Source organism: Mustela nivalis, assembly GCF_964662115.1.
Source record: "Mustela nivalis genome assembly, chromosome: 15".
Taxonomy (NCBI): Eukaryota; Metazoa; Chordata; class Mammalia; order Carnivora; family Mustelidae; genus Mustela; species Mustela nivalis.
The window spans coordinates 14,632,530-14,648,001 of NC_139034.1; the positions used below are offsets into that span (position 1 = coordinate 14,632,530).

Consider the following 15,472-nt stretch of genomic DNA (forward strand, 5'->3'; position numbering starts at 1 on the left):
AGTGATCTCAAGTGTCTTTGCCCCAGGCGGAATTGCACTGCCCTTACCAGGGGCCGGGCAGAGTAATCCGCTCAGGTTTGCTTTCAGGAGCTTTTGTTCCCTGAGCGCTTTCCGGAGGATGGGAATACAAATGGCGGCCTCCTGGTCTCCAGCCCGGAGGAGCCGAGAGCCTGGGGCCCCACTCCTCAGTGCGCCCTCAGTGAACAGTGTCCAGTTACTCCCGTCTGCCTGACCTCTGGCCGCGCTTCGAGCTCACCGAGCCTGCGACCGGTTCAAGGTAACCCCGAGCTGCGAGCTTACTGTGGCTCTTTCTCTGTAGCCGGCTATCCCGTTCCAATACGCGCAAGCTCTGTGACACTCAGATACCCCCCATCCTTCTGTGACCCTGTGGGACCTGAGGCCACGCTGACCCCGTGTGGGCTTTGCCCTGGTTTAGCCTCTGGAGCGATGTCCCTCAGCAGAACAGACTTTTAAAAGTCTTGATATTGTGGGACGCCTGGGTGGCTCAGTTGGTTAAGCAGCTCCCTTCGGCTCAGGTCATGATCCCAGCGTCCTGGGATCCAGTCCCACATCGGGCTCCTTGCTCCGCAGGGAGCCTGCTTCTCCCTCTGACTCTGCCTTCCACTCTGTCTGCCTGTGCTCACTTTCGCTCGCGCTCTCTCTCTGACAAATAAATAAAATCTTAAAAAAAAAAAAAAAAGTCTTGATATTGTGCTCCGTTGCTCTGCTGCTTGACGGGAGCCGCCCCCCCCCCCCTCCGGTCTATCTTTCCATCGCTTTGGATTCACTTCTCCGCCGGTCCTACCTTTCAGAAAGTGGTTGTTCTTCTGTTTCCAGAATTGCTGTTCTTCTTCTCTTCGATCTGCCAATGGATTTGCAGGTGTTTGCAATCTTTAGATAAGCTATCTAGCTGATCTCTGGCTAGCTGAAGTAGTCTCAGCCTGCTACTTCGCCGCCATCTTGACTCCTCTCCCAAGAAAAAATTTTAGTTGAATATGGTGGACACACACTGTTCCATTAGCTTCAGGTACAGCACAGTGACTCCACAGGTCTATACGCTATGCCGTGCTCCTGGGAGTGGAGCTCCCCTCTGTCACCAGACCACATCACTTCAGTACCACTGACTTATCCCCTAGGATGTGCCTTTCATCCCCAGGACTTATTCTTTCTGCCCCTGGAAGCCTCTACCTCCCTCTCCCCTTCACCCATTTTTGCCTAAGTGCTGATGTTTGCCTTTCTGTTTATTGTCTTCAGAAGTGCTCAAACCCCACCGTACCTCACCACAGACAATCCCACCCTTGAAACAACAAATGCCCACCTTGGCTGTGCTCATTCCACGTGACTACATTCACGGGTGCAGTTGGGGAACATGCGAAGCTTTTCAAGAGCCCGTGGTCTCAGAAGTTGAGAAAAAGAGGTGTCTATGACAGGAAGCGCTTGCCCCAGGACACTGTGGCACTGACTGCTTTCTTCGTTCGTACAGCAGGGCTCAAGAAGAGCCTTAATTCTAGCAGAGCAGTAAGTGCCAGGGGAATCCTGCCTCCAGTTTATACTGCCCTTGATGTGGGAGCAGGAAGTAAGGCAGGGAAGACAGCTGGGACCACATAAGGGAAGGTTTGAACAGCAAAAAACAGTTTGTGAGGTACTTGGAAGACTATGTCGAGCCACTTCTATTTGGGAAGAACAACAGGGCACAGTGAAGAGGCTGAACTGAATGGCGTGGGGTGGGTGGAGGAGAGGAGTTGACACCATTGTCTCTGCAAGAGGTGACAAGGGACTGCCTGGAGGCTAGCCACAGGAGCAGAGCCGGAATAGAAATATGAAGTCTGGCATGGAAATGGAAGCATATTGACTTGTATTGGTTGAAGAAAGGGAAAGAAAGATTCAAGGATGATTTTGGCACTCTGATCCTAAGGTTCTAGAATGATGCTGATATCATTAATATTAAAGAATAAAAGAGTTCCCGGTGCTAGTGTGCCCCTGAGAGAAATGTTTCCTTTAGGTGTCTCTTCTCTAGGACGCCTTCTCCAAATACTTGATCTTCACCCTTGAGTCTCCCTCTAGCTCTGCCCCCTGTGTTTCTTTCAGTCTGTGTACCTGTTTGTGGTCTGGGTGTTCCATTTTTGGAAAAGGTACATTGTGTGAGGTCAGGACCATGTATGCCCTGAGCTCCCTGCCTAGTGTAGAGCCTGGAACCTAGGGCGCTTAGTCTACTTCATTTTTCACAAAGAACTAACTTTGGTGAAATGCTAAGATAGGGGGTTCCCTTTAGCTCTTTAATGTGTGAATAAAACACCTAGGTTAAAATATGCACAAGGTGGGAAATGAAATATTCAGTTGGTACTCTAATAATTAAACTAAATTTTGCCACTGAGTGATAACTACTGCTAAATCAATGAGATATGCATCAATTAGGCAATCATGCAGCCAGAACATTATACAACTTGATTGCCGAGAATTGTAAAAAAAAAAAAAAAAAAAAAAAAAAAAAAAAAAATCAGTGAAGAGAGTAGTTTAATCATTATAATATGTATAAATATTCAAAATCAATGAAACATGTTTCTTAAGGTTTGGCTGTAATGCCTTCATATTATTAATAACAATTTTGCTTTTCTTCCACAGCCTTCCTCTTAAGAACCTCATTCTGGTCTGGTTAGCATCTATCTCTCATTGCCATTCTTTCTTCTTTCTAAGAATCAAGCGAACTTCTTGGCATTCCAATATATGAAGAAGTGAAAGAGCACATTGGAATATGTATCACAAAACCCAACTTTTCTCCTTGACCTCAGCCATAGCCAGAATTACCTGTCTGAGAAGGTGGAGTAGACATCTCTCCTTCTTTCGCAGGGGAATATTAGGTGCCCTGTACCTTCACACATCCTCCCCCTAGTGCCTGCCTCTAGGACCACCTTTTGTGGCCTGAATTTGCCTGTGTCTTCCTCCCTCTGTGGTGTCAGACAGAGAAGCTCAGACTTACACCTAATTTTGTGAGAGTAGATGAGGAGGGTGAAGGGGTTCAGGGAGGAGTTGAGTATCATCCTCCTCGTGTCTGAACTTGCTGTTTTGCTATAATGGATGGACTGCAATAGTGAGTTGGAGGAATTTTTTTTCTGTCTTATGCCATCAGAGGTACCTGCACCACTTTATAGTCCCACCAGTGTGTATGAAGTTCTGGTTTCTCCACATCTCCACCAACAACTTGCTATTGTCTGTCTTTTTTATTATAGCCATCCTAGTGGGTTTCCCATGGTTTCTTTGATTTGTATTTCCCTGTTGGCCATATTTTCATGTGCTTATTGACCATATGTATATATTCTTCAGAAAAATGTCTATTCAAATTCTATGTTCACTTTTTATTGAATTACTTGTCTCTATTGTTGAGTTATAAATATTCTTTATATATTCTGGATACTAGACCTTTATCAGATAAGTGATTTGGAAATATTTTCTTCAGTTCTGTAGGCTGTCTTTTCACTTTATTAATAGTATGCTCAGAAGCACAGAGACTTTTATTTTGATGAAGTCTAACTTATCTATTTTTTCTTCAGTTATTTGTGCTTTTGGTGTCATATCTAAGAAATGATTATATAGTCCCAGTGTCATTAAGACTTACATTTGTGTTTTCTTCTAAGAAAACACAAGCACTAATTTTAGTGCTTACATCAGGTCTTTGATCCTAGTTTTTGCATATGGTGTGAGGTAGGGGTTCAACTCCATGGGATTTTGATAGAATTGATCCATCAGTTCAGGGATGTAAGCACTGCAGGGAAGGAACTCTAGGAGTGGTACTGGAAAGAGAAAAGAGAAATTACTTGATCCTAGGACTCTCAGTGCTGAACAAACCTGGTGGTTTAAAGAGAAAAATACAACACAATTTGGTTTATATATTCACCTGGACCTGGCTGGAGTCTGTAACCATGCAGAACATATACCTTACATATACCTCTAATGAAGGAGAGCTTACCTTCCAAGCAGTAAGTTGATGATATGATGATTTGGGTATTTACAAAAAGATGGCCAGGGTCCAGCAGTGAAATAGGAGGCTATTGTCCTTTAGTTTCTATGATCAGAGGAATACCTTCATATTTCAGTGGTGATAATGTAACAAGTCCAGGGTGCACCACTGGCATTTAAAAGGAAAGAATGAAGGAGAATAAGCTGGCAACTCACAGAGTTAAGAATGGTGTAGAGAAATCCCCTTTATGACATATGACTGTTTACAAAAAAATGTTATCTTTTCTCCCTGTCCTCATACCCCTCAGCTAACAATTATTAGCCCCTTTTCTCCATGGTCTTTTATATTTCTGCATGTCTTCTCAACAGAGGTATGAACAGCCCTACCCACTAGATGCCAATATTGCTTCAACCCAAAGTATCCCAGATTTTGATCCCTTAAGGACCAGTGCTGCCTCTTTTTATTTTATTTATTTGTTATTATTATTTTATTGTGTCATTTAGTGCTGCGTCTTTATAGAACAACTTATTTGGTGTTTGCTTTTTCATGGAACTCCATGTTCTTTGTATTTCTTTCATCTAACATGACTCCTAGAGTATAAGTGGCGCTCAGCACAGGTTTGTTGTTCTTCATGGGGTCTGTGCTTGCTCTTCCTTCAAGCATGTTGCAGTTCAGAAAGAAGATGTAATCGTATCTAATTGGAAATTCTGGCCACTTTTCCTAGAGCTGGCAAGTAGATACTAGAATTTATATGTAAGAGAAAGGTCAATGACCCAATATTTGGGTCAAGACAATTGTAAAATAAAAGAACCAAGTTGGAGGTACTTGTCTTATACTGGTTCAATATGCCAGTATGAGTCTTGCATGACAGTAAATATATATGCTATGGTATTGGTATAGTGATAGAGAAAGAGATCAATGAGACAGAATATAGAGTTCAGAAATGGAGCCTCAAGTGGCAGAATGGGTTAGGTGTTTACCCAATGATTCCCCTTTTCTCCTGTGCATAAACTAAGCGACATTTCCCAGCCATTAGACTCATGGCAGAAGTGATACACTCTGCTTCCAGGCCTGACCCCCCAAAATTCTTCCATGAATAATTCATTTCCTCCCCATATGCCAGCTGCATATTAATGTCTCTTGAGAAACCCAGAGTAGGGCAGAAACACAAGATGGAAGGAGCCAGAGTCCCTGAGCTCCTGCCTGGATTAAAGCTCCCCAGGATGGCATGTCATCCAGATTGCCTGTGTGAGACGATTCATGATTGAGAGAGAAACTTTTGTTATGTTGTATTACTGAAAAAATTTTTAAAGATTTTATTTATTTATTTGAGAGAATGAGCAAGGGGGGAGGGGAGGGGCAGAAAGAGAGAGAAGCAGGCTCCCCGCTCAGCTCCATCCTGAGGATCCATTCCAGGATGGAATCCTGGGATCATGACCAGAGCCAAAGGCAGATGCTTAACTGACTGAGCCACCCAGGCACCCTATTAGATTACCTCAATTTGGTGGCTGTTAGCTTGCACTAAAAATCAGGCCTGTATGAATCTTGACACACAGCAGAAGGAAGTACAGATATTGCAGAAGAGATGGACTGTCCAACGTACAGGGCTGAGATAATTGGCTGTCTATATAGAAAATAGCAACTGCACATCCAGCCCCTACTCCGCGCTCTGTTCCAGGTGAAATAGTGATCTAATGTGCAAAACAAAGTTTTAAACCATTTAGAAGAATACATAGGAGAACATCTTTATTATCTGAGGTAGACAATGAAAAACTAAGACACATAAGGTACAAAGCAAGTGGGGGAGAGACTGAGAAAAATCAACTACATTAAAAGGAAAGACCTCTGGGGTGCCTGAGTGGCTCAGTCAGTTAAGCGTCTGCCTTTGGCTCAGGTCATGATCTCATGGTCCTGGGATCGGAGCCCCGAGTAGGGCTCCCTGCTCAGCGGGAAGCCTCCTTCTCCCTCTCTCTCTACCCCTGCTTGTATTCTCTCTCTCGCTGTCTCTCTGTCAAGTAAGTAAATAAAAGCATAAATAAATAAATAAATAAAATGAAAGACTTCTGAATAAAGGCACCATCACTGTGGAGGCTAGTCAAAGACTGAGAGGATATTTGAAATATATACCTAGAGAGGATCAATATCCAGAATATTAAAAAAAAAAAACCACACCTCCTATATGTCAATTAGGAAAATAAAATACTTTAGTAGGGAAAGGGCATAGATTATGAGTGGGTATCTTATGGAAGAAAAAACTTGAATTTGAAAAAAGTGTTCCACCTCACTGCCTGTCAGAGATGTATAAATTAAAACCAATTTCATTCATTCATTAAGGTCTGACAGTCAGTACCTGTGGTGGGTGCGAATTGTGACAGGCAGTTCGGACAGCCATTTTGATACCACGCTCATGCCCTGGGTCCCAACAGTGTCGCTCAGAGTGGAACCTGCAGCGTCCAATACTCTGAAGCCCGGTGGTCCCTTACGTCCTGATTCTCCCCTTTTCCTGTGTCTCAAGTAGCTCGTCATAGGTTTTTAAGGACAATCATACTATATTTCCTTACATCCTGCAGTTGCTGTCAGATTTATTTTGGTGTTTCCTTTCTTTTCACTTGGAGCAGCGCCACCTGATATTAGTCCCTGGATTCGTTCCAAGTTCCCCACGAAAAACTGATTGGCTGTAATGACCAACCGCTGAACTAAAAACTAGCCCGTGTGTGCTTGTAACTAACACAGAAGAGCTCACTGTGCACCAGACACCACCCTTTCCTTGCACTAACTCTTGCCTTGACACTTAAAAATCCACTAGTATTAACTCTTTTACTTCCCGCGATGGCTTTGTGAGGTCCATGCCCAGTGTCCCCACTTGCGGATGAAGAAATGCAGGGGCAGAGAGGTGGGAGGTGGAGAAACAGCCCTGGCTGTCCTTCTCAGACTCCACCCTTCATCCAGGGGATAGCCTAGATCGTTCAGGCCAGATTCGGGGACTGGATTAGACTCGTGAGACACCGCCACTCTTTTTCTGGCTCACACAAATTGTTGTTTATTTCCAGTTATTTTCTTCCTCTTATCAAGCAATGGTTTAATGCTGCCTGCATGGTTGTGAAGTAGCCAGAACGGTTCTAGAATTCAGCAGCCACTCTGAGTACTTTCCATTTCCTAAATAATGAGTCTTTAATTACTAGCTGCCTTAAGCTGGTTTTCAAAGAGCAATACTGTGAACTGCCAGTCGGGTCCCACAATGATAGACAAGAATAGAGTTTTATTTTATTTTATTTTACTTTATTTTCTTTTTTGTTAATTCAAGACCACTCTCAGAGGAGCGTACCTCACCCACATAGCTTCCTTGACACTTCGTACTTCAAATAGGCTGCCTTCCCAGCCTGGAAAGCTGCCAAATCTCTAAATTGACATGCTCTCTGAATAATAAATTTCACCTCCGAGGATGACGCCAGGTGCAAGAGGATTTGATAAAAGGGCATTTGAACTTTACAAATGATACAAAACATTTCCCTCTTAAGAAACTTTAATAATTAAGTGAAGATTCTGTATGAAACTTTTTAATGTTTAATTCAGCTTCCACTACACATTTTAGTGAGTAGATTATTCCAGCAGTATGTCAGTGGTTAGCTAAGCAGTGCAGAGTTCCATGTGAAATCCATCCAGTGGCCCCTTCCTTCCATCTGTAATGTCCTGCAAACCTCCAGAGAGCCTCTAGATTCTGGGATTGGACTAGTGAGCCCTCTGAATGATTCAGAAGCTAAGACTTACTTTTTTCGGGTTCATGGTGTCCATTTTCCTGAAGAAGTTTTTCATGAGGTTATAATCAAACAGGTGCTTACTTCTGTATTCGACATTCAGGATACAGTGCAAATCCTTTCCATGAAGTTTCGATGCATTTGTTCTGTTGGCATAGATCTAATGCATTCTTGAGCCCTGTTTAGAACTATGGAAAAGCTTGCACAGACCTGAAAAGAACTGTAGGACATAGGCTCTGTGCTGGGAAATAGGGCATTCTTTATTTTTTCTTTCCTAAATATGCTTTTCTTTAGAAACAAAACAAATCTCACCGATTTTAAATGGACTTTCAGGTCTTCAGAGGGAGGAAATCAGTAATCTCTTACACTAAGTGATTGAATAAAATTCCTGGATGTTTTGAATATTAAAGCCATTTGAATAATGTTATCATTTAATGCAGGCCCTATCTAAATAAAATGTTATGCCTATCCTTTTAAAATGATGAAAACAAAAAATTTAATCTTTTGCTAAAATTCTGTATACTTCTTCCAGCTGTCATTGCATATTTTCCACGGTAGATGGTCACATTTCTAACTGGATAGTTTAATTCCAAACAAGCCGTGGTTCCAATACATTCAAGCTTAATTTCGTGCGTTAGGCCTTTCAGCTGTACACAGAGGTATACTTAAAAGACTGATCCTTTAACAGGGAATAGATGATGGTGTCATTGTCTTTAAGAGATGACAGATGTATAAGCCACAGTAGGTTTGGAAAGATCTGGAAGAAAACTTGGGGCCTTGTGCATTTAAACCTGACACATATCCCAGTATGCCATATGTTCAGAGTGTCAGAGCAGTCCTTTGTAAACAAACTGTCCTTAGACATAGAGTCTGTTTCTATACTGAATAGTAAACTGAAATATCAATAGGCATCGTATGCCTTTGCAATAAGCTAGGCTCTAATTCAGGGCTTCACAGTTTGGTGACACCTCAGCTTTTCAGGCAAAAAACTTCATGGGTGTCAGAGAGATTCTCTGTCCCCATGCTCCATACCCTTCTACCTTTACCCCAAGCCTCTTGTTCTAAAGGTCAAATAACTTGCAAGTCAGGATGTTCTCCATAAGCTTCTTGGAGCAGCGGCCCATGCACGAGTCTTTTTTCTTACTCTCACCTCTCCTGGGTCACACACACTGGTTTTCAAAAATAGGACTGCTCATCTTCTGTGAGTTATCAAATAAATGCACATTGTACATATGTACAGTTACACATCCACATAAGCAAATTGTGTGTGTGTGTGTCAGGATGTGTGCGTGTGTGTATGCACATACACGTATAAAATCTTCAGAGGCTGCTTTTGTCTTTTGTGGTGTCCCTTGCACAGAGGATTTGAATGACAGACTTTGCTGTGGTGATTAAAGGGAGCTCTTCTCCACTTCTGGTCCCAGAGAAACGTTTTTCAAGGCCACTCACCAAGAGTCAGATCAAGCTCTAAAGCAGATGACGGCGTTGGGATTGGCTGGCAATTGCACATGGCAAGAAGGGTCCATCCATTTTTCATGAGGTTATAATTAACACACTGTCTGCCTCCCACAGGGTCAACCTTTGGGAATGAAGACCAGCCGGTTCTGAAGGCAGCTCTGCCTTCCAAAGACACACCCAAGGGGGCCAGCCGGGCGGCCCCTCCAGCAACCCCCAGTGTGACAACACCCCGCAGGAGTTTGCTTCCGGCACCAAAATCCACATCTACACCCGCTGGTAAGACTGTGTGCCCTGGAGAAACCCCACAGTGGAGTGCCTTTCCTACATTAAAGAGTCTTTTCAAAGCCCCCCCACCCCCTGTACATCAGTTACTTAGATGGAATGACAGATGAGTTTTAAATGGCATTTAAATTAATAACAACAATATACCACTATTTTCAAGGTACTTTCTTATGTTCGTATGTTTAAATTCTCACAACTGTCACTCCTCCCCCAGCTGGTAACCCATTGAATCATGTAGTTTGATTGCAAGGAGAAAAAAAAAAGAAGAATCAAACCAATTTAGGGCAGATTGGCATTTGGTTCTGGAGCCCCACGTGGATGAAATCACTGGAAGGACTATAGCACCAAGCTTCCAACTTCACCTCCAGGGGTGAGTCATGGAACCCCACACGAGCTGCTGGCCAGGGATCTGGGAGTTCTGTTCCACACCCCTGGCTCCAGGCTCATGCCTCCAAAGCTGGGATCCAAGGAGTAGCAGCTACCTGAGAAGGACTCCAGAACCAAGCTGTTTCTGCTGGATCCAGGCCAGCAGAAGGGATGACTTGCCCCTCCACACCCATGAAGCCAGTGACCTGAAGCAGGGTTGTCAGCTGGTGCAAAGGTGTAACAAAGCTTGTCGAGGCAGCCTACATGTGGCCCCCATCTCACCCAAGTACATCTGTTTGTCTGCGGGGTGCCCGAGCTTGCAATTCTGAGCCTTCCACCTTCTTGCACGATAGGAAAGTACACAAAGAAGAGGGGAAGACGTATGTTGAGCCTTCATCCACTGTAGAAGGCTGATCCATATTGGTATCTAGTCTTCCGTATTTTTCTTCTATCCTCAAATAATCATGTACAGCATACACATGTGGGCCTATGGGAGTTTCTAAAACTGAGGATTTATTATCCCCACTTTTCTACATGTTGCTTTCTTTATTCAAAGAGTACATCATAGAAACACCTTCAAATCATGGTGTGGCTCATTCTTTTCAGTGGCTGCCTGGTGTGGATATAACATGATGTTTCATATGTCCCCACTGTGGACATTCACTCTGTAACTAGCTTTGCCCCTATGAACAATGCTGCAGCAAATGGCCTTGAACGAGAGGCGTTCTTTCTGGTGACTGATTCCTGGGAATGGATGGCTGTGTTTGATGCATTGATAGGTAATGCTCGATTCTTTCTCAGAGTTGTTGTAGTGGTTTACATGTCTGCCCATATCCCTGTAAGGAATAGGTGTGATCCTTTGTCCATCTGATGGGAATAGAATACTACCTCAATGTTCATTTAATTTGCATTTCCCTGACCGCAAGACTAGCAGGAGCCCCTTGCTCTAGGATGCAGTAGCACCTTGGAACCCTCTTTGGTAAGACTTAAATTACTTATTTTGTTCTCTCTCGGTAGAAGGAAAGCTTCTGGGGGGCAGGGACCATGTCTGTGTTGTTTTAGCCTGGTATCCCCGCTGCCTGCCACAGTGATCTATAGTGATCCCTAACATCTACTCATTCAAGGTTGGATACACCAACCAACGCATGTATGAATGCCACATGGTGTTTGACTCTCTCAGTTCCAGTGTACTAACCGTTTGGCCTTAGTTTCAATAGAAAATAATTAGGCAAGTTTAAGGGAAGTTAAAATACAGACGTGGAGTCAACCCTTTAGGCAAGTTTCTCCAATTTTCGGGTATTAGAATCATCTGTCAGGCTTGTTAGACCATGGATTAGTGGGCCTTATCCCTAGAGTATTTCATTCAGTAATTAATAATAATTATTAATATTACATGTATAAAATGTCCTATTGTTTAGGAAAAATGTAGTCTACTGTACATACTTTTCTCTACCTTGCTTTTATCAAGTAATGATAGGCCCTCAAAATCACCTTCTAGTAGGACACATCTTCCCATTCAGTAGATCAGGGATGGAGCCTGAGAATTTGCATTTCTAATGAATTCCCAGGTGATGCTACTCCTACTGATCTAGGGGTCATATTTTGTGAACCACTGTTGTAGAAAAATAGGCTAGGAATTTGGGCAGTTGTTCTTAGAAAAAGCCACATGCAAAGATAATGTAGGGACGCCTGGGTGACTCACTCAGCTAAGCATCTGCCTTCCGCTCTGGTCATGATCTCAGAGTCCTGGGATCGAGCCCCATGTTGGGCTGTCTGCTCAGCAGGAAGTCTGCTTCTCCCACCCCTCCTGCCCCTTCCCCTGCCTGTGCTCTTTCTCTCTCCTCTCAAATAAATAAAACTTAAAAAAAAAAAAAAAAGAAAAGGTAATCTACCTCACTCATAATAAGAACAATGTAAAGTAAATTTACAATGGACTATAATATGTCACCTAGTAGATTGGCAAAATTCCAGAAGATTGAAAACATCTGTTGTTGGGAAGCTGCAGGGAAAGCAGCACCCTCATACGTCATGGGTGGGATACAATCTAAGACGTGTCTTGTGCAGGGAATTTGGCATTATCTAATAAAATCGCATGAGCATTTTTGTTCTTTGACTTAGCAGTGCCACTTCTAGGAATCTTTTCCAAAGGTAGACTAGGAAGAATAAAGGGCATAAACAGTGCCCAGACTGTGATATCTAAATACATTTCCCAGTAGAGGGAGACAGGGGTCCATGAAGAAATGCCTGCTTCTGCGGGGACCTGTAGAGCATCTTTCCTTTCCAGAAAGCCAAGAAGAATTCAAAGACTGCTAGAGTTCTATCAAAAGGACTCAAGTGTCAAACCGAATAAGCTCCTACTGGTTAAAAAAAAAGTTTGAGTAGCAATAAGATAACACCTGCAGCAGATTAATATTCACCAAGATATATGTATATCCACAAAGGCATAATGATACAAAAGATAGGCAGAAACTCGTCATTTTGGAGAATGCTTGGAAACCACCTGTTATTTTTGAAAGCTGGTAGATAGGGAAAATAATAGAACATTTCAGCTTCTGTTCGGTCTGTACCTCAACACAACCAAATGGTTAATAAAGGGAAGTTTCTCTTATAAAAGTGTTCTGGTTAACAAGATAGGATAGCATATCTTTTCACAGCTGCTAGTGAATCAGGGATGAAGGTAATAAAAGATACAATTGGGTGTTATAAACTGTACTGATGAAAATCTGTACATTGTCTGTGAATTAGTTGTGGGGGCAAAATGTATCTGAACTAGCTTCTAGATCTAACTGCTAATTTACTGGAAACACGAGGGCAGAGAAGCATATTAAATAGTGCCATGGAAATAGAATTAGCAGACCCTGATGGTGGGAAATGTGATAGGACAAAACAACTAATTTACACAACAACAAAAATGATAAAAAACAAGAAGCAAGAAACAATTTGGGGGAGTAAAAAGAGACGGAGGGGGACTGCAAAATATGGATCTTATTTTGCATTCCAGTTCAAATAAACACGCCCAAAAAACTTTGTTTGAAGATAACTGAGGAAATGTAAATCTACTGCTAGTATTTTAAGCATGATGTAGTTTGAAATGATAGGCTCTCTGAGATTTACTTCGAAGTAACTCAGGATGATGGCAGGTGGAGTGAGTGTGTTTACAGAACATGAAACAACACTGTATATTACACATTGTTGAAGCTGATCAATAGAATACATGAAACTGACTTGACTAGCATCTCTAGTATATACTGAAGGTATTATGTAATAATAGAGCAAAATGTGTTGAAAGAGTGGTTGTTTTAGTTGAAGTCCAGTTAAATGGAAATCAGATACATCAGGTGTGGAGAGAAAGAAAGGAAGTGACAGTATTGAGGCCCATAAAATTTCATTAATTTTTTAAATGTTTCAACCACATGACAGATTTTTGAAAGCCATGTGATCTTGATAACAGGAATTCTCTTCTACTTTGTATTACTTATAAATACACTTTAGGGGCACCTGGGGGGCTCAGAGGGTTAAAGCCTCTGTCTTCAGCTCAGGTCAAGATCCCAGGGTCCTGGATCGAGCCCCATATCGGGGTTCCTGCTCAGCAGGGAGACTGATTCCTTCCCCCGTACCCCCCTGCCTATTTGTGATCTATGTCAGTCAAATTTTAAAAATAAATAAATAAATAAATAAATAAATAAAATCTTTAAAAAAAAAAAACATTTTAATGTACTAAATCTAATTTTGTCTTAAAACTCTGAGAGGTAGGGAGAAAAGTATTATTTTACAAGTTACAGATAAGCAAACCAAGACTTAGGATATGAAACAATAAATTGGTAAAAGAAAAATTTTATCACTGAATTTTAGCTTTGCATTTATTCCATTGGTTTGGATGTCTAAGTTAAATAAAATCTAGTTTTGGAAACAAAATCAGTTTTCACATTGCCTTGTGTCATCTGCTACTTAAAAAGTAGGAGGTAGGCATACAGATTACAATTAAATCCCAAATAATTGGATTTCTTGGGACTGCAAGGGGTTTGGGTTTCTTAATTACTTAGATAATGCCAACCCTTGTTTTAACCCATGTTATTGGAAACATTTCTAACCTACAGTGTTTTGCTTCTTTCCCTTGGTGAGTCTAGGCTAATGATGGCAGAACTCTTGTATCTTTAGGGCATCTGCTCAATTACTGTCACCCACAATTGTAGATACAACACATACCCACAACAGAACATACCCGGAGAGTACTTTGGCTGTAGTCTTTAAACTAGATTTCTGATGTGAGCTTTCTTTTTGTGAGTGACTTTTTTCTGGTTCTTTCATTCAAGAAACATCAAAGTGCTTATTTTAAGCCATAGGGTGACTTGACTTCAGGGATAATTAAAATGGTTCTAGTTTTTAAAAAGCTCACAATAAGGTAAACAATTATGAACTAATAAATAGAGTGATAGCAAGAGATCATAATCTTATCAGTAGGATTCCAGTTAATTCTAGCAGACCAAGAATTCATAGTAAAGTGGATTAAGAACAATGACCTGAAAAAGTTTAAATTAAATATAATAGATTTTTATTTTTTATTCATGTAATCACTTTCCCTTTGTTATTTATTTAATCATTTTCTAATTTATTTAAAATTTAACTGCTTCCTAACTTCAGAAAAGATCCAATGTAGCATTCAGTAACGGGCACAGAATAACACAGATTCAAGAATAAAACTCTAATTAATAAAAAAAGAAAACCCTGATAAAACTAGGCCCAGAGTTTCCTGACGACAAGAGCAAAAGAAGAAACAATCTGGGATGGAAAAAAAAAAAAACAAAACAGAGTAGGGGATCATGTCACTTCTTCAGAAGAGAGAAGCTTGTTTCTTAGTCCAAATTTTTAAGATTTTAAGAGTTATTTCTGTGAATTAAAAAATGTGTATGTTGAACAACATAGTGACAGCTTTGTCTTAAACATAGCTATTCTGACAATAAAATAATTAAAAAGTAGTTTTGGGGCGCCTGGGTGGCTCAGTGGGTTAAGCCGCTGCCTTCGGCTCAGGTCATGATCTCAGAGTCCTGGGATTGAGTCCCGCATCGGGCTCTCTGCTCAGCAGAGAGCCTGCTTCCCTCTTTCTCTCTGCCTGCCTCTCCATCTACTTGTGATTTCTCTCTGTCAAATAAATAAATAAAATCTTTAAAAAAAAAAAAAAGTAGTTTTAAAATTTTGAAATAGGGAAAGCGTTTCTAAACATGATATGAAACCTGGAGGGAGGCCTGTGTGGCTCATTTGGTTAAGCGTCAGCCTTAGGCTCGGGTCATGATCCCAGGGTCCTGGAATCAAGTCCCTCATGGAGCTCCTTGCTCAGAGGGGAGGCTGCTTCTCCCTCTACCCACTGCTCCCTGTACTTGTGCTCACTACGCACACTCTCTCTCTGACAAATAAGTAAAATCTTAAAAAAAAAAAAAAAAAAACAAGAAAGAAAGAAAGAAAGAAACCTAGAAATGTTTAAAAATTGATAGATTTAACTATATAAAAACTTAATTATGTTTGTAAAATTATTTCATTAATTATTTCTACAATGAAAGGCATCGTAGAATTAGGAAGATAAACTCAATGAAAATGTTGCAAGAAAGTGTTACATGAAAACAAATGACAAAAAATACTACTCAATTGGAAAAAATAGGTA

At 41.4% G+C, this 15,472-nt stretch overlaps 1 protein-coding gene across 3 annotated transcripts in view; it reads left to right on the forward strand.

Annotated features, from left to right (window-relative positions):
• MTUS2 (microtubule associated scaffold protein 2) overlaps window positions 1-15,472 on the forward strand; it is a 574,434-nt gene that overhangs the window by 381,076 nt on the left and 177,886 nt on the right. For 2 of the 3 annotated variants that reach the window (XM_082700954.1, XM_082700955.1), the window contains exon 6: window positions 9,283-9,443. In XM_082700954.1, the coding sequence (XP_082557080.1) occupies window positions 9,283-9,443 (161 nt within the window). Of the gene's footprint in view, window positions 1-9,282; window positions 9,445-15,472 lie in introns of all 3 variants that reach the window. The other variant, XM_082700956.1, reaches the window with a different exon arrangement.